Raw genomic sequence first — 17,782 nt, 5'->3', positions numbered from 1 at the left:
GCTGCGACAGGTCGGTGTGCCTGTGTTTCCATAGAGGTGATGGACTCATTGCTCAGCACACCCCGCAGGGGCCGCCCGCTCAGTCCCGGTCCGGCCTCACCCGCAGGCGGCGCGCGGGAGGAGCGTTGCCGTGCGGTCACCTCCGACCCGGAGGCCGCGGCGGCGGAGTCGGTGCTGCGCAGTCGCGTTGCGGTCGGTGTGTCAGTGCGCATGCTCCGCGCTCCGCCGGTCGGTGTGTGGCGGTGTCTCAGTGCAGAGCGGGAGGCGGCGGCTCTCGCTCCGTGCTCCCGACCCCGCCCCTCGCGGCCCGCGCGCCGCGCCGCGTGACCCCGCTCCCGCCGCCCCCGCGACCTTCCGCGGGGCGACCACCGAGAGCCGGGCGGGGAATGCGGCAGCCGCAGCCTCCCCCCGCCGCTGCGGGGCTGCCGGCGGCGGCGGGGGGCCCACGGGCCTCCTGCTGAGGGGCGCCCGGCACCTCCCGCCGCGGCCTATCGGCCTATCGATCCGCCGCGCCGCGCCGAGCCCGGCCCGCCCTGCCCTGCCCGCCGCCCCTTGCGGGCCGGGCCCGGCGGCACCATGCAGGCACAGCCGCTGCTCTACGAGTTCTTCAGCGAGGAGAACGCGCCCAAGTGGCGGGGGCTGCTGGTGCCCGCCCTGAAGAAGGTGAGGGGGGAAGTGGGAGCGGCGCTCGGCCCTGCCGGCCGCACCGGGCCTTTCCCCGTGCCTTTCTCCGTGCCTTTCTCCGTGCCGCCTGCAGCGGGGGGTTGGGGGTGGGAAGCGGCCCGGCCTCTCCGCTCTCCCCGCTCTCCCGCTCCGGAAGCGGCCCGGGGAGCGCGCCCGGCCGGGCCCGGCGGCGCTGTGACAGCCGGGGCTGCGGACACGGAGCGGCCCCGGGTTGAGCCGGACCCGACGCCGACGTCTCCCCGCCGGTAGGATCCGGTAGGACGCCGTCATCCTCGGGCTGGTGGAGCTGACAGGCGCGGACCGACGTTGTGTGGAAGAGCGGAGGAACGGTGAGCGCCGCTCCGTCCTCCTGCAGCCGGGCCCGGGAAGTGCAGGACGTGAGGAACGGGGCTGTCTGACGCTGCCGCCCGGACCGGCCTCGGGTTGGCAGCGGGGGGGTGCTTGGATGCACCGCAGTGCTTTCTTATGGCTGCGTGTATCCATAGCTGTGTACCGCAGCTGTTGGGTGAAGGACCTGCTCCTAGGGCTGGGTGACCTCTCGTTCCCCATCGCAGTTTGGAGGTCTCAGGCACTGCAGTCGTTCCACTGCAGCATTTCTTCCCAGTTTCCTCTTGTGACATGTCACCCTGTGTTTTGGGCCTGCTCTTTGAGCCCCATCCAGTTACTGGAAGTCTTCTCACTTGTCATCCCTGTAGCGTTCTGTGTTTGTGCTTCAGTCCTTCTTGGTAGTCACTTCTTTGGAAGCACACAGCCGAGCAGACTGTGCGGCTCACAGCTTCTCCCTGCACCTCTGTGTGTGTGTGGATGGCCACCAGCTGGGGGCTGGAGCCACCTGCGGCCTCCAAGCACCTTCCAGAGGAGTGAGCTTGACCTGGGCATTCTGAGGCATGACAGTTTGTCAGACTTGGAGCAAGGGTTGATGCTGAGTAATGGAGAAGAACACGAACTGAGGATCTCAAGGCAAAATTTAGCCTGGAATTATTCTTTGTGTTGGGAGCACAAGATCTCATCCTAACGAGCAAAAGACATTCACAGGGACACCTTGGATTAAGAATGCTTGCTGGAGGAGCTGGATGAATTGTTTAGGTGAAAGGAAGAAGTCACAAACAGCAGCCTATGGAGATAAGCTTCCAAGGGTGCCAGCTGGGCCCACGAGGTACAGTTGTCTCGGTTTCATGGTGTGGTGTTCTCTGTGGTAGTGGGGCAGCTGGGCTGAGGTGGAGTTAGTTCTGAAGCTCTGATGCTCAGATGTGTGACTGTTGAGCAGATGTTAGTGCTTTGAACCTCTGCTTTCATGAGGTTTACACCTGTTTCTTATCTCCTCTTGTGCTGTTGCCCAGCATGCTCCAGTAGTGTAGTCCTCTGCTGCTTCCTGCTCCTGTCCCCATAAATACAGAAATAAAGAACCCATCCGTATTGTCACCTTCCTTGCTGAAAAGCCAGATTCTGGAGTTACAGGAAAACCAAATGACAGATGAGAACATACAGCTGTTGTCTTACTAGCTTTTTCATTAATTAAGAGGCCAAATGGAGCATTTTACTAACTTAAACAGGTACAAGTTATCTTGTCTAGTGTGCTTATTCCTGATAACAGCCTCATAAAGTAGCAAACGTATCCAAAGCATCAGGTGCAGCCAGTAGAGCTGCGGTGTGCTTGCTCTGACAGCTGTCTGTTGTCTCTCAGGTGACAGGTGCAGCCCTGCAGTGGGTAGCTCAGGGCTGTCCCCATGCTCTGCCGCTTAGAGCAAGTCGCTCCTGGAGTCTGTGTGTGGGACCAGTAAAACAGAGAATGTGGCAGTGAATGCCAGCAAGACCAAAGGGCAGAACCTTCCCAGAGGGAGAGCACTGTGTGCCTTTGCTAAATTGCTGCAGCACGTGCTCTCTGTGCTCAGGTTATCAGGTGCTGATGTGCATCCCGTCATGAACCAAGGAGGATTTTCCCTTCTTGCCTCCATTGAGCTGACCATGCTCTGATGCTCTTGGGTAGTGGGTCACACTTCTGAATTCCTCCTTGAGACCTGCTGGGTACCCAAACAGGATCATTGCGTTTTTCTGCATAGCTGGAAGAAAGACTTGGGAAGACCTATGTTGAATTACCGTTGCTGATTAGGAGAATGGTTTTTAATGTTGAAGCACGTATACCAGCGTGCTGCATTGCCAGCTGTTGGGGAAGGCTGCCATTACTCTTTCGTAAATACATGTTGGCTTGTAACGTGGAGCTCGAACAGCACCCCTAGAATCACTTCCTGAAAAATAGGTATTGTTGAGCAATTGCAAAGGGTTTTGTCTTTCCCAATGACTTATTTTGATTCTGTGCTTTTTGTTACCAAAAGCAAGCATGTAGTAAGTATAAATTGCTTCTTCCATCAATGGAGTCTTACAAGCATGTGCCATGTATTTCATTAGACATGGGCCTTAACAATGGAGTCTGTGCTGCGCTGTCTTTGCATTCAACAGCTGCATTTGAAAAAAGCAGCTTTTGTACCATTCAGATCATAATGTAATCCCTTTTCTTCCCATTCTCCTTCAGATCCTGTCAAGATAGACTTCAGTGCACTCAATTAGGAGGGAAATGATGTGCAGTGAGATGCTTCTCTGCCTGGTCACTGTTATTTTGAAGCATCAGAAGACAAAGTGTAACAGAGGCCCTCAGTTGCTGACAAAAGACAGCAATCCTGACGATAAGCTTCAAGAAAAGGAAGTAAGAATAGCAGCTGGTGTTTGAAATAGAAGGTGTAGAGATGGACAGGTGAGGTGCTGAGGATGAACATGGAAGATTCAAGGCATTCAAACACCAGAGCTCTTGGCTGGTTGGAGACAATGACCTGTGGATTTTGATGCACCGTGCAAGGCAGATTCAGAAGGAATGTCTGCCGGGCGTTCCTTCTTCAGCTGGTGTTCCTTTGCTAGTGAACTTGCACGCTTCATTCTGATCATCATCCTTTTTGGATCTTGAACGTCCTTCCTTGTGGCTTCATCTTGCTTGTGCAGCAGGAGTTGGTCTGCATGCCCATGATGCGCCTCTTCCCTGATTTGTTGGCTTTTATCATAGAAGTGTCGCCCTTACTTTCTTACCATGCAGATACTCTACTGCTTGAGTACCTGGCGTTGCTCTGAATCTGTGGAGCAGTTAACGAGGGACGCCGCTGGAATTCATTGTGGTCAAAATGATTGGATTGAAGTGGTTTAACAGATGAGGAGGATTTGCTGCTTCAGCTGAGGGAAGTGTAGGCAGCGAGCTTGCACGTGTTCAGCGTGTTGCATAGTCAATCTTATGTGCCTTCCATAGAGCAAGAGAGACGAGCAGAGTTCCTGAAGTGAGTAGAGAGTGCTTGGGAAGCTGTGGCTGACAGCATTTGTACCTGACTCTTAATTACCTGGTTTTTCCAACTGCTGGCAGCCCAGTTGCTGCTTGTCGCTCAGATTGGTGGTAGTTCTTGTTGGCATTGCTTTGCTGCAGAAGTAGGGCGTGAGTAATTCTCCATAGCTGTGGATTCTCTGTGCTCTGGATGGCTGTGCAGGTTAAGTTAAGGTCCTGAAGTGTGGATTTAAGACCCCTGTGCTTGGTTTAGTTTACCAAATTAATTGATCAAGGTAACAACAGCACGTGGGCAGGATTGCTGGCTGTTGGCAGAGTATGAGAAGGAAAACACAGGCTTTGTGGAGCGTTTGCTCTGAGAGGACACTCGGTCACACAATCTGTCCCTAAAATATTTGATCCCGGAGTGTTTCAGTGATAAGCAGCTGCTTGTCAGTAGTTCTGTCATTGAGGGAATATGAACAAAAGCTTCTTCAGTGGAAATAAGAGTTGTAATAGTTGTTGAGACTTTAAAAGCAATCAAAGTGGGGGGAAAAGAAAAAGCCTGCTCTGTTACCAAATTGCTTCTAATAATAGCCTATCTGCCAGGGTCTGTATTTTCCGCTTCTACTCTTCGTATTTGGAAGGCTTGGAAAAATGCTTTCAATCAGTTGAGTCTCACCCTGTGTTTTGGAAAACAGCTTGGTCTTTGATTTGGGAGAAGTGCCAGAGGCCTTGCCTCTTTCCACTGTGTGATAGTGCAAGGAAAATCGTAGATTCCCCTCCAATGGCAGTAGAATATTCCCTATCTAAGTGGGCAGGGGAAGGTAATAGCTCTCTCTTTTCTTTCTTCTTATGTCTGCCTTCTTGTTGCAGCTTCTTCCATTTTATTAACAAGATGCTCTGTTGAATACAGTGTTTTTCCTTCAGCTGCTTCCTTGCAAGCACTTCAGCTGCCACCAAGTGAGACTGGCAGTGCAGTGGTAGCCCTCCTTGGCAGGGAAGCTGCTTGTTCTTCAACACGTGTGGGTGTTTGGCTGATGCTTCTTGCCAGACCCCAGTAGCTGGGCAGTCTTACCCGGCTGTGGAAGCAGCGTTCACTACCCAGCAGTAGATTGTTTTGGTTCCTTACTTAGCTTAGGATGGTGCCCTTCTGTTACGCACCTTTCTGAAGCTTCTGCTGCTTGTGGTGGGAGGCCGTTCTCTGTAGTTCTAGGCAACCGTGCTCATGATGAAGCGTTTTTTGCTATAAGCTGAAATGTTTCAGCTCCACATTGGGTATGTGTTTGGCCTTTGCTCTTGGAGGCCTGAGGAAGGGGTAGCTGAACATTGTTGCAGAGGAAGCTTGGTTTAGTGTTAGTTTGTCAAACTTACTGTGCGAGTCTTCCCTTCACACCCATTGTCAAGCGCCTCTTTAGGGCAGAATGAACTGTGGAATGTCAGCCTAGACTTGGTTTGGAGTTACTCTGTGACCAGGTTCAGTACTGTGGGATGAACTGAGTTGCAGCTGAGCAGGGCAGACAGGGGCTTCCAGCTGCTCTCACTTGTGCGGCCTCTCTGGGGTTTGTTGGGGTATCTGAAAGAATTGAAGCTTTTGTCACAAGATGTTTTTAGGCCGTTCTTGTGGTAATTTCCCTTATCACAAGATAGATGTGTTGGTGCATGTGGGAGGGAGGGGTGGGTTCTGCCAGTATTGAAGGGAGAGGTGAAATGTGTAGATAAGAATCTTATCTAAACATCGCTACACTTCAGAAGTTGTTTCTCTGTGTTTATGGGGTGTGCTCCTGTGGTGGGCCTTTGTGGGGGGGGGGCGGCTCACTTGTTCTAATTTTGTCTCTGAGCCACCTCTCATAAGGATGGAAGCCTCCTCCCCTTTCCCCAGCAGGGCGATCTCCTCTTTGTAACCCGGCCGTGTGGCAGAGCCTCTAGTAGGTGTTCTTACTTCATGCCTTCTTACCAAATCCTGCCTCTTACCTGCCTTGTGTCACACTCCTGGACCTGGTGATCACAGCCCTCAGCTGCAGCCAGCCCGGGCCCAGCCTTGGTGCGCTGCAGATGACAGGCCTTGTGCCCCTTGTGCACCTGGCTTCCCTTTCATTTTCCTTGTTGGACTGATTGTTTTCTTGCTTTTGGCTGTATGACTTTGAACCCTAAATGATACTAAATCTCACTTTAGCTTCATTGCTGAACATTTACTGTCTCTCTAGTAGAGATAAACTGTGCCTTGTGCTCTGCTCTGGCACAGCTCAGTGGTGCCAGAAGACAGCAGCCTTCAAGGAGAATGTTGTAACTGCTCCCCAAACATACACGCTTAGGGAAAAAATGTTTGGAACTTTATCTCCTGAACTGGGAGTAGGTTATCGTTGTTGACTCTGCTTTGGCTGACTATGGATAATGTTTCAGGTCATGGCCTGATGTGGTATTTGTTTGTTCTTATTCCTATAGATTGACAGACAGAAAGGGTTTGAAGTTTACCATCTGTTTTCTAAGCAAGGGGGAAAGCAGAGTGATTTCTCATCACTCAGGTTTATCACGTTACATGTTTGTACCGCCTGGTTGACTTGGTAATTTAGTATTTCCAAAACACAGAATGCTGTAGTAACCTGTGGGGATAACCTAACGTGAATATGTTCAGATCTGCCTTACAACAAGAGAACACCTTGCAGGCAGTTTGGATCCATTGATCTTTACAGACTTACAGACAAAAGTTCTCTTAAATTGTGATGTGAGACCGGCCCAGGCTGGCACAGTGTGTCAGGCAGCAGTGCTTGGATTGTAGGCCGTGCTGGAGGCCGCTGGGCGTGCTGTTCCCCAGGTGCCTCTAGCAGCGCATGCTGTGTGTTACTGGGAGAAGGAAACCGCTGGCATAATGGAAACGCTTTCCTTAGTCAGGGAGAGCTTCGCCTGTTCTATTTCTGCCCACATTTTCAAGTTAAAAAGCAATAAAGTCGGAGGTGTTTTTTAAGACGTGATAGATCAGGGTATGTAACCTGCAAAAGCTAAGCCCGCAATCAGGCGTGTTTCATTCCCAGTAGCAGCTCTGTGAGCAGTGGAGCTGTGCCTAGACATGAAGTGCTGCAACTAATGAGTGCTCAGCGAGCAAGTGGATTTCTATTTGAGGCTGTCGTGTGTTTGAACTTTGTAACATTTAATTCTTGCTATGACTGCAAATAGGAATGAGAACTCAGCTGTGAAATTAAATAATTATGGCAGCAGAATTTGAGTACAGACATGGGCTTAATATTTGGATGAGACAAATTGTCGGGTTTTGGCTTAAGGTGGCTCTGCTCTTCTGTTAGCGACTGGGAGATCTGGAGGCGTTTTGAGTTGAATGCAGTGGGAAAGGTAAAATGATTAAATGAAAGCTTGAAAAGTGTTGCTAAAGTCAGCAACCAGCTTGTTCTACCATAATATTTGACACCAGTGTTCAGGACTGAGATTCAACCACCTGTTGGTTTTAGGCTCTTGGAGTGCTGAGCTTTGCACGCCTGAATTTCCAACAGGTTGAAAGGTGCTTCTGTTCACTGCAGAGATGCAACAAAAGGCTGGCCTGCAAACTGGGTATGGGAGTGTAAATGGCCATGTGGAAAAATACATGGGTACGCTGACCCCTTGGGGGAGCCAAGCAGGAGTGTGCCTCCATGGCTTTACCTGGGGGAGAATCTGCAGGCGCTGGTGACATGTGTGCAAAGCAAACATTCCTCAATGGAGTTTCCTGAGCTGTTCTACTCATCCTTCTGTCATTGTATTTGTGAGGTTGGGGAGGAGCGAAAGTAACACACAAGTTGTTCTCGTTTGTTCAGGTTCAGGTGCAAGTCCATCCTAAACTGTCCTCTACCGAAGATGCGTTGCAGTACGTGGAGGAGCTAATTCTCCAGTTGCTGAATATGTTGTGTCAAGCCCAGCCGAGAAGTTTTCTGGATGTAGAGGTATAGTGTTTATTACAAATCTGATCTCCGTCTTGTGACTTAATTTGAGCTGTTGTATGAAAAGTTAATATAATAATGATTTCACAGTGTAAAAGCGAACGCTTGGTATGAGAGGGAAAAGCACTAATTATGTATGTTTATATAACAGAACCTTCAGCTTGAAACCTCTGCTTAGTTACCTAACAGGTGATTTTCCCATCAGTTGCCTTTGTGGTTTGGTGTGCAGTAAAACTGTATCTGTGGTCCATGTTACTGTGTAGCAGTTGGGAAGAACAACTTCTGAGCATAAAGCGAAAAGCAAACTTGTTCCTTTAAAGCTTTCTTTTACCCTCCCCAGTACTGCACGCCGACTATACCTGCATGGTCTGAGACCTCACACTGCTTTCTCAGCCTGTTGATATTGGCTGGTAACCCCTCAGGAGTTGGAACTAGAATAATTCAATCACTTGTCAGAATGAGTAGAACTCTTCTTTGTATAGAAATGTCTTTTCTTATAGTTCTTTTGTCAAAGATTTGCAGCCTGATATTTGAGAAGAGTTGTCTTATCTTTATTTAAGATACAAGCAATTTAGTTATGTCCTAAGCTCATGAATATCTTGGTAGGCCTTTGTGCTTAGCTGTAGTTTGAATACTGCTGATGTGCTGCAGACTCCATTTGTAGTGAGCACGTTGGTGTCCAGAACCTGGGGGCTGTGCTGTGTTAAGTTGCTAAACAAGATGCAACTTCCTTGCTTTCTGAGGGTAGCATGGAAGAGAAGTGCAGGCACCACACTGACAGGTATGTGGGGGCTGAGGAGCTAACAGCCTAAAAGAAAATCCACTGAGCTGTCTCAGAGCTCAAGATTCACGAGTCCTGTGTGTTTATGTAGCAGAACCATCAGCATAAAACCTGCTGAGTTACCCAAGAGGTGTTTTTCCCTTCAGTTGAACTTGTTGTTCAGTGCCCAGTAAAACTGTCAGTGTGAGCTGCCTTACTGCGTAATAGCTGGTCATAAATTTCATCCTTCCTTTTCTGAATGCTGACTCCCCAGCGGTGGTCAGGATCCCCTCTCACGGCTGCCCTGTTTTGCAATGTTCTTCTGGTCAGCGGAGGTTTGTGGAAGGTTGCATCAAGTGTTTTGTTGTTGCTGTTTAAAACACAGCATTAAATGGAGCATTGCTTTAAGATTCCTAATGACCGTCCAATCAAGCCCTTAGGATGAGAAATAGAAGAACTAAAGATGATCAAGCAACTTCAGTTCTCCCCCATTTGTGTTTATATGTGATGATGCTGTCTTTAATTACATGGTCACACACGTTTGTTTTTCCCTCGGGTGACCTTCGTTCTTCAGTCAGCAGTCTGAGCTGCATTAGGGGAATGGTTTGGTGTTACACAGCAAATGAGTTGTTGGATTTTTTTGTACAGCGTCTCAATTTTCCTTTTGCAGAAGCGTTATAATGATGGAGGGGGAAAAAAGATAGAAGTTTCTACTTCAGAGAGCTGGCTGTTATCTTTACAGAGCTGTAATCTGTCCCATATGGTTTTTTGGAAACTTTTTGTTTGTGTAATTTGCCCTTTGTAGTGGTCATAAATTTCATCTTCCTCGTTTCATGGTTGCTCAAGTTGGGGTCATATTTACGTAAGCGAGCGCTCGCAATTGTAACAGTCATTGGGAACAGTGGTCTGAAAAAATGAGATGTGCAGTTATCTGCAGCAGTTCGATTTCTGACACCTTTCTTTAAGCACCTGGGCTGCCAAAACCAGGCAGGTCTTTGTATCTCCAGGGACCCATGTGTGATCTCCAACAGTAGAGCTCTTTGGAGTGTGGTACGTACATAGGTGTATTCAGGCATGCTGAATGCTGGATGGGGTAAAGAAACTGTTGTGGCTGTTGTATACAGGGAGTAAAGCACTAGGATGAAACATGGTCCTGTATTTAAATGCTGAATGATCAGGCATATGTGTGGTGAGGAAACTGCATACAGAGTCACCTTAATTCTGGTGCTTCTCAAATGTTGAGCACTAGATTTTCTTTGTTGATGGTTGTTTGGTACAGCATCATGAATGCAGTGAGGAGCATATGCCCCAAACAATAGGATTTCCAGCTTTTATAGTCAAAATACTGACATTAGTAGACATTTATCTCTTAAGTAGTAGAAAGCGATTTCATAATGTAGTAAAATTGCCATGGTCACTGAGATAATGTGTTTACCCTTTAGTTCTTCTCTTTTATTTAAGGATCGTGTTCAGAAGAGCTTTCCCCATCCTATTGATAAATGGGCAATAGCTGATGCCCAGTCTGCCATTGAGAAACGAAAACGAAGAAATCCGTTATCTCTCCCAGTAGAAAAAATCCATCCTTTATTGAAGGTAAGTAGCAGTGTCGTCCTGCTTTTGGAATGCAATTGGAAATTGACAGCTTTGTTTTGTGTGATTTCTGTTTGGTGCCTGAAATGTAAACAAAAAAAGCCCAACGACGTGTGTTTCTTTCAACGTAATTTAATTTTCAATGTTTCCAGTTCAGTTAATTGCATATATTTCTTTTATTTACACATCTAAGGATATTTTTTGGAAATTTCTTGATTGTTTTTTGAGTCGTGCGAAATAATAACCAAATTTGTAGCAAATGAGTGCATGGCTTTCTTTATCCACTAGAGAGTGCACTAGCTTTCAAGCAAGGTTTCTGGGACAGTTCACTGTGGTCACTAATGTAGCTGATAGAGCAGCATCTACAGTGTTGCTGTTTATTTACTTGGCCCACAGACTGTTGCATTACTGTTGCTAAAATAGACTGTATGTTGCCAATGTCAATTAGAGTCTTAAACTTGCACCATAGGTTACAGTTACAAATCGTATATTTTGACACCTGAATAACATAGAATGTTTCGTGTTGTTTTTTTTTCCCTTTCAGGAGGTTCTAGGTTACAAAATCGACCACCAAGTGTCTGTTTACATAGTGGCAGTATTAGAATACATTTCTGCAGACATACTGAAATTGGTTGGGAATTACGTACGAAATATAAGGCATTATGAGATTACAAAACAAGATATTAAAGTGGCAATGTGTGCTGATAAGGTAAGCTTAACTCTTGTTTTTCATGTTAAAAGAGCACTGAAGTTGAATTTTACGAGGACTTGTCTATCTATTCCTTATTGAGTAAGCAGTGTTGTATGAAGAAATTGCTGCAGTAAAATATTGTTCCAGTAATGCAACAAAACTATCTGAAAGCTAATTGAGTTGCAGAGCTGTTACTCGTGCTTATTTACAGTTAAGTGTCTCTTTCTTTTGATATTGCTTGCCTAATCCCAGCAGTGTGTGAATGCTTTAAAAGTTGTGAAGCAGCAAAGACATTTCACATTCATTGGCATTAACAGTGGCTCCTGCTTTTCTTCTTTGTATCTTAGAAAAAAGAAGGCTGAATTGAAGCATGGGTACTTTCCCAAAATAAGACTGTATTGCAGTGTTTCTGCGCTCAAGTTAAAAACAGACAAACGTAGGCATCTCTGTTTCTCTGTAGGCATCCATACTTTTATTGCCAGGTCATCTTTCCTCTGGTTTCAGAAGAGTCATTAGATTCAGACAGTAGTTACCTCTTTACCCAGTGATCCAGCAGTGCTGGAGAACAGGCTATTGCATTTCAGGTGCCTTCGCACTCTGGTTTCTATGGCCACCTCATCAGCATCTTGAGTTTTCCGTTTAAAAAACCAAAGCCTGAAGTTAGTCCTTTAACAGATGGGTCTCGAGAGATGCTCATATTGCTGCAGTCCAGTGGATGCTTTCAGTATCTTTGGTTGGACTTGCCTCTTCTTCAAGGAATGCTTTTGTCTTGTTCACGCTTGAGTTTTTTTTCCATCTTGCTTCCATCTTCATCTCAAGAGGAAAGAAAGGTGTTGTGTGAGGCTGAATTATTAGTGAGGTTGTGTGAGTGAATTATTAGTCAGGACAGTTGTCTTGGTCGTTTGGTCTTTTGGATGCACCCTCCTGGGCTGTTACAGCGATGTTTGGAGCTGTGTGCTTGAATATAGAATAGGAACAGTGCTGTTGCTGCATGTGTCTCTGTATCCTGGGCAGGGATGGCTGATGGGTTAAAGAGGCTAATTGGGAAAGTGCATTAGGCACTAGTACACTGGAGTAAGTGTAGAAGAAGCTTTTGGGAGCTCTGAAGTGGGCATGTTGATTTACTGGCTCAGTGGAATAAGCCATTGGCAGGTATTTCCACGCTGTTTTCTTTTCCAGCCGCATCAAGGACCTTTAGGTTCCTGCTGTCAGTGCGCGCATTCTGCTTTTCTTTTTTTAACAAAACAACCAAAAGTTTGTCATCTTCTGTCTCCTTTCCAAATGCTTTCACACTTCTGTTGGTGCCACCTGGCCATCTGAAAAATTCTACTTTGTTTAAAAAAAGAAAGAAACAACAACAAAAAAAACACAGAGCAAACAAAACCGCACACAAAAAACCATCACCTGCATTAGAATGCAAGCTATTTTTATTTGACTGTCTGCTCGTGCTTCTGAATTCTCTAAGTGATTCCAGTTCAGCAGAACTGAGGAGCTGGTATCCATCACAGGTAACGGGGTTCTGAGTTCAAGTCACAAATGGCTTTCTGTTAAAGCCAAAGGTGAAGAGCCGAAACGCACGTGCTTCTCCATAATATTGCATCTTTAGAATCTTAGGTTGTGTAGGCTTATTCAGTGTTACAGAACATTACTAAATGCTGACACCTCTGTGCTTCATAGAACTCTTAGAGTAGTGATTGATTTTTAGGACCACGTTCTGAAACGTGCCAAGACTGGCCTGAGTGATGGGGTTCTTCAGAAATTTGCACTGCAAATATTGACTTGCAGATTCATAACAGTGCGTGTTGCTTTCATAATGCTCAACCAATTGCAGAACGATAAGTACAAACACTGCTGCTGGTTAGTTTGATTTAATGGAAATACTTTTATTTTCTGAAAACTTACTGGTAGATCTTGAAAAGAAGTTCTGTCACTTTATGGCTTTCTCCCTCTTTGCTGCCTAGGTGTTAATGGATATGTTCCATCAAGATGTAGAAGATTTAAGTGCACTAACTTTATCTGACGAGGAGCCCTCCACTTCAGGGGAGCAAACCTATTACGACCTAGTGAAGTCATTTATGGCAGAAGTCCGGCAATATATAAGGGAACTTAATCTCATTATCAGAGTCTTTAGAGAGCCATATGCCTCCAACTCCAAACTATTTTCATCTCATGTAAGTGTTGTGTTTAAATAAGTATATGTGTATATAACATAATCTGTAAATGCTCATCTAGATTTATACAACTTAACTATTGTCCAGTTTAACACATCCATAGCAGAGAAACCACTTCCCTTGAGTTCTGAAATGTGAATTGTAAATGTTTGTGAGGAAACATCTTTCTGTAGAAGAAACCATTCAATTTTATGTGTTCACTTGCAGGAAGGACGAGTTAAAGGTTGGTCAATGCTCTCTGCCACATTAAATTCATTGTAAATGCTTTTATTTTTATACGTACATATACAAAGTCATTGTTTTAAAAATAAATGCTATGATTTTATATTTCAAAAGTTATATACACAATATTGTTTATAAACTCTTGTTCTGGTTAAGGAAATGTTTAATTCTCATATTGTAACAGAGTTGTTTTGTACATAACATTGTATCTCAAATTATGTCCAGTTCCTCATTGATTTTTGCCTGTTTCTGTTTCTTTGCAGGATGTTGAAAATATCTTTAGTCGTATATCAGACATTCATGAACTTAGTGTAAAGTTATTGGGTCATATAGAAGACACTGTTGAAATGACAGATGAAGGTAGTCCTCATCCGTTAGTAGGCAGCTGTTTTGAAGATATGGCTGAGGTAAGAAAATACTGATTTTTCTGTTGCTGTTGTTAATCACGTGGACTTTAAGGATTTGCACGCAGGTGCTAAGCGCATGTCTGCCAAGGTGCCTTTATTTAGATTTTTGATTTCTTTTTCTAACCCTCCCCCAGTCGAGAGTAAACTATTTTTCTAGAGCATTCACCTTTATAGTCTTAGTCTTCAATCTTTGTAGGCTGTTTAATCTTCAGTAGAGGCAGGGGGAACAAACAACAACAACCCAGTGACTAGATTTCAACAGCAGAGTGAAGCAAGGGCTTCTTTGCCAGCAGGTGTCCTGAGCTGGTGAGGAGGGCTATTACACTAGGCTTGCTACGGGAAAGAAACTGAAGCTTGAAGATGGGGGACATTACAGAGGAAGGTCTTCAAAAGGAATGTTGTGTCTGAGCTTCTCCTGCAAAAATTTACCAAAGTCTTCTTTAAGCAAGGAGTTATTACCACAGACCCTGTAGCTTCTAGGAGAATAACCATGCTGACATCCACAAGTTACTGTGGTTGAAGTAGCTCAGAAGGTTTCTACAGGTCATGAGAACTGATATGGATTTGACAAGTGTGGAGTGTTTGAATGAGGAACTGGCTGTGAGATTATACCCAGAGAGTGGTGATCAGTGGATCAATGTCCAAATGGAAATCAGTGACAAGTTGCGTGTCTCAGAGTTTAGTACTGGGACTTACACTCTTTACATCTTCATCAGTGACATCAGCAGTGGGATTGAGTGTAAACACAGCAAGTTTGCAAATGACACCAAGCTGTGTGGTAGAGTCACTGCACCCAGATGGGATGCAATTCACAAGAGATCTAGACAGGCCTCCAGCACTGGGCCCAGGTGAACCTTATGAGATTTAAGTGCAAAGCCAAGAGCAAGGTCTTGCACCTGGGCTGTGGTGAACCCCATAATCAGTACAATCAGGTTAATGTAAGGATAGAGCACAGCCTTGCAAAAAAAAGCGTGGGGGGTACTGGTGGATGGCAGCTGGATATGAGGCAGCCATGTACCCTCACAACCCAGAAACCCAACTGAATCCAGCTAAGCTCCACAGACCCTGAATTATTCCATGAGTCATTTTACATAAAGCTTGACAGTATTGATTCATCTCTACATTTTAGAATAACTAGGCAAACAAATCTCTCCAGTGTAGTGTATGTATTTTCTTTCAGAAATAAGTTTAGTTGTTAAATCAGTTTGCTATTTCTTCATAGGAACTAGCGTTTGATCCATATGAATCGTATGCACAAGATATTTTGCGACCTGGTTTTCATGATCATTTTCTAAGTCAGTTATCAAAGCCAGGAGCAGCATTTTATTTACAGGTAACTTTCTTTTTAGCAAGCATTACTATTATTATTATTACATTATACTGTTGCTTCAATACATTTGTTGTTTTAAGACTGAAACTTATTTCTTTTCTAGTCAATAGGTGAAGGCTTTAAAGAAGCCGTTCAGTATGTTCTACCCCGGCTGCTCCTTGCCCCTGTTTACCACTGTCTTCATTACTTTGAACTACTAAAAGTAAGAACATTGCGTCACTGAATATTTTTTGTCATTCTCCATGTTGGATGATCTGGGGGGTCAGTGAGATGTAAAAATTTACATGTAAATAATTTGAATGAAAGGCAGGTTATATGTGTTCTGATGCGTACTTGAGCTGTTCTACTCCTGTTAATGCTTTTTGTGTTCAATTATCAAGTCAGTTTTCATTCAGAAATCAATAGGGATGTAGGTGCTTATGTTCTTGGAATGATAGTTTATCAGTGTTGGAAGGTAAATGGCATATGGCTGTATCACAGAACATGCCCGAGACTTTCTCAAACTGACATTTTGCACATTTAAGACTGCAGTAAGATTTGTTTTGTTTAGACTTTATCCTCATGAAATGGTGACCTCACAGTGTGCATCCCATGGTGGGTGGGTAGATTCGTGTTTTCCTTCCTTCCTTCTTTCCTTCCCAGGAAGGCTTAGTTGAATTTTTTGCAGTGAGACCTCACGTTACTGTTGCCATACCAAAGGCTGGATAGTACACACATGTGTGGGAAGTAGATATGGGACATTTTTTAGGAGCAATTTGTTAATTATCACTGAATAATAATTGTAGGAGCATTATGAGTAAACTTTTCAAGTAGAATCTCCGTATTGACTTAATCTAAATTCCTAAGGGATGCAGCGTTTCAAACTTCTTCATGTTAATTGTGTAGGGTGGTTTGGCTCAGAAGTTACAAGGAAGATGTGGAAGTTTGGTTGTCTTGAGAAATAACCAAGTAGGTCATTTTTAAAACTGTAAACAGTCTCAACACTCTCTTTACTGATTTAGGTTTAAAGTACAGTTTTAGCATGTTGTTCATCTCATATAACTTTAAAATTGTTTTTCTTGAGCCTTTGGCTCAATCTGTTTGTCTGGCTTATGGGCTTGTTCCAGTTTTCAGATGACTTCAACATTTTAAACATTTCCTTTTCTGACTGTTCATAAGAAGGGAAGTCTGGTGCAGCTTGTGTATGTTCTGTATTAAAGAAACCTACACAGATACGGTCCCTCTGTTCATGCTTCTATTGTATAGTTTTAAATTTACTACCTCATTGCTTTGCATGCTTCTACATGTGGTATTGTCTTATGTAATAGACAAAGCATAAATTAATGCCACCTGAAACACAAGCATCCTGCGTTAGCTCTTGCCACTGGTGATTTCAGTGGAGGAAAGAGGTCGTATATGCTTAGGAAGGGAAGGAGGAACAGCTTGTATTTCATATCTTGTAGGGTAAACTGGGTTCTCAGATAAGCCCAGCTCCAGGGGGTTGTTGGTCCTTTCACAACTCCATACCTGCGCTTCATGTGAAATTCTTTCTTCTCTCCCTTTATCTCCTGTAGAAATGATACTGTTGAGTTGGATTTTGTTCAGTGTGTGGTAATAACTTCACAGGCTTTCTTCACTGTGATCTGCCAGATGGGATACATGTGATAGACAGTGATGGACAGTAAGTGCATGTGAAATGAGACAGCAGCTTTCATGGCAGTAGTTTCATCTATCAGTACATAAGTGCACGCAACGTATGAATACCTCCCTCAAACAGTTTCTGCTGGCAATTTTTGCTCTTACATCTGAAATCTTCAGACAGATTCCAGCTCGGTTGTATTTAAAAATGATCTAAATTGCTGTAGAAGGGTGCTTGGGGATTTGTTCAGTTGTATAATCCTGCCATTTCATTGACATAAGGTTGTATTGAATTACTTTGTATGGTAAGAATCCCGATTTAGGGTTGGTAAAGCATATCTATGAATAATTAAGATACATTGTACAAAAAAAGGGGTCTCTCAAGATGAGGAAACAAAATATTGGCGGAGTATTGTATGTAGTGGGAAAAATATTTTCTTTGAATATGAGATTCTGAAGGACAAAGGGGTTGGCATTTTTCTTTGAGCATGTTGTCTAATCTTACATGCTTTAATGTTACCTGTTTAAAATGCATCTCAAAGTCACCCGCTAACAATTCAGACTACAAAAAATGCAGTTTCTTGCCACTGATGTTGATCGTGTTTAGAAACTAAAGCCCTCCTGAAGCTTGGCAGGGCACCAGGAGCACACAAATACATGTTCTATTTGTGGCTGAAGCTCTTTGCTATAACTTTGGAAAATCAGCATATGACAAGGGCTGTGCTCTCCTTTAAAAGCTTAAAAATCCCCAAACGTTTATGTAAGAAATTAAGCATATAAAATAGCAACTTCTTGTGAGACTGTGCCTATGTGCAAATTTGCAGATACAATGAATAGGCTTTTCTATATGTTAACTCATATCTGTAGTAACGGAGCGGTCCAGGTACTGCAATATCCAGGACCTTGAATTACTGAAGATGCTTACAAGATTAAGTTGAATTGGGCAGTGTTTGAGATGCTGAGAATTTGTGTATGTGTGTGTGATGCTCTTTCCATCTTTTTGGTAAATGGAAGATAATTTTGGAATTCATTTTTGTCTCAAAGCACATCTAAATTTTGCTTGGATAAAATAAAATAAGACAGGAG

General features: G+C 44.6%; 1 protein-coding gene across 3 annotated transcripts in view; it reads left to right on the top strand.

Annotated features, from left to right (window-relative positions):
* Window positions 1–206: 206 nt before the first annotated feature.
* SOS1 (SOS Ras/Rac guanine nucleotide exchange factor 1) overlaps window positions 207–17,782 on the top strand; it is a 39,116-nt gene continuing 21,540 nt past the window's right edge. Inside the window, exons 1-8 of one of the 3 annotated variants that reach the window (XM_015856981.3) lie at window positions 207–663; window positions 7,786–7,911; window positions 10,130–10,261; window positions 10,803–10,967; window positions 12,911–13,120; window positions 13,606–13,749; window positions 14,972–15,082; window positions 15,183–15,281. In XM_015856981.3, the coding sequence (XP_015712467.1) occupies window positions 577–663; window positions 7,786–7,911; window positions 10,130–10,261; window positions 10,803–10,967; window positions 12,911–13,120; window positions 13,606–13,749; window positions 14,972–15,082; window positions 15,183–15,281 (1,074 nt within the window). In that variant the 5' untranslated portion in view covers window positions 207–576. The remainder of the gene's footprint in view (window positions 664–7,785; window positions 7,912–10,129; window positions 10,262–10,802; window positions 10,968–12,910; window positions 13,121–13,605; window positions 13,750–14,971; window positions 15,083–15,182; window positions 15,282–17,782) is intronic. The other 2 variants (XR_014944512.1, XM_015856982.3) reach the window with 2 other exon arrangements.

Source organism: Coturnix japonica, chromosome 3 (genome assembly GCF_054131305.1).
Source record: "Coturnix japonica strain WE chromosome 3, WE-NBRP24, whole genome shotgun sequence".
Taxonomy (NCBI): Eukaryota; Metazoa; Chordata; class Aves; order Galliformes; family Phasianidae; genus Coturnix; species Coturnix japonica.
This window is presented reverse-complemented; position numbering and strand designations above follow the sequence as displayed.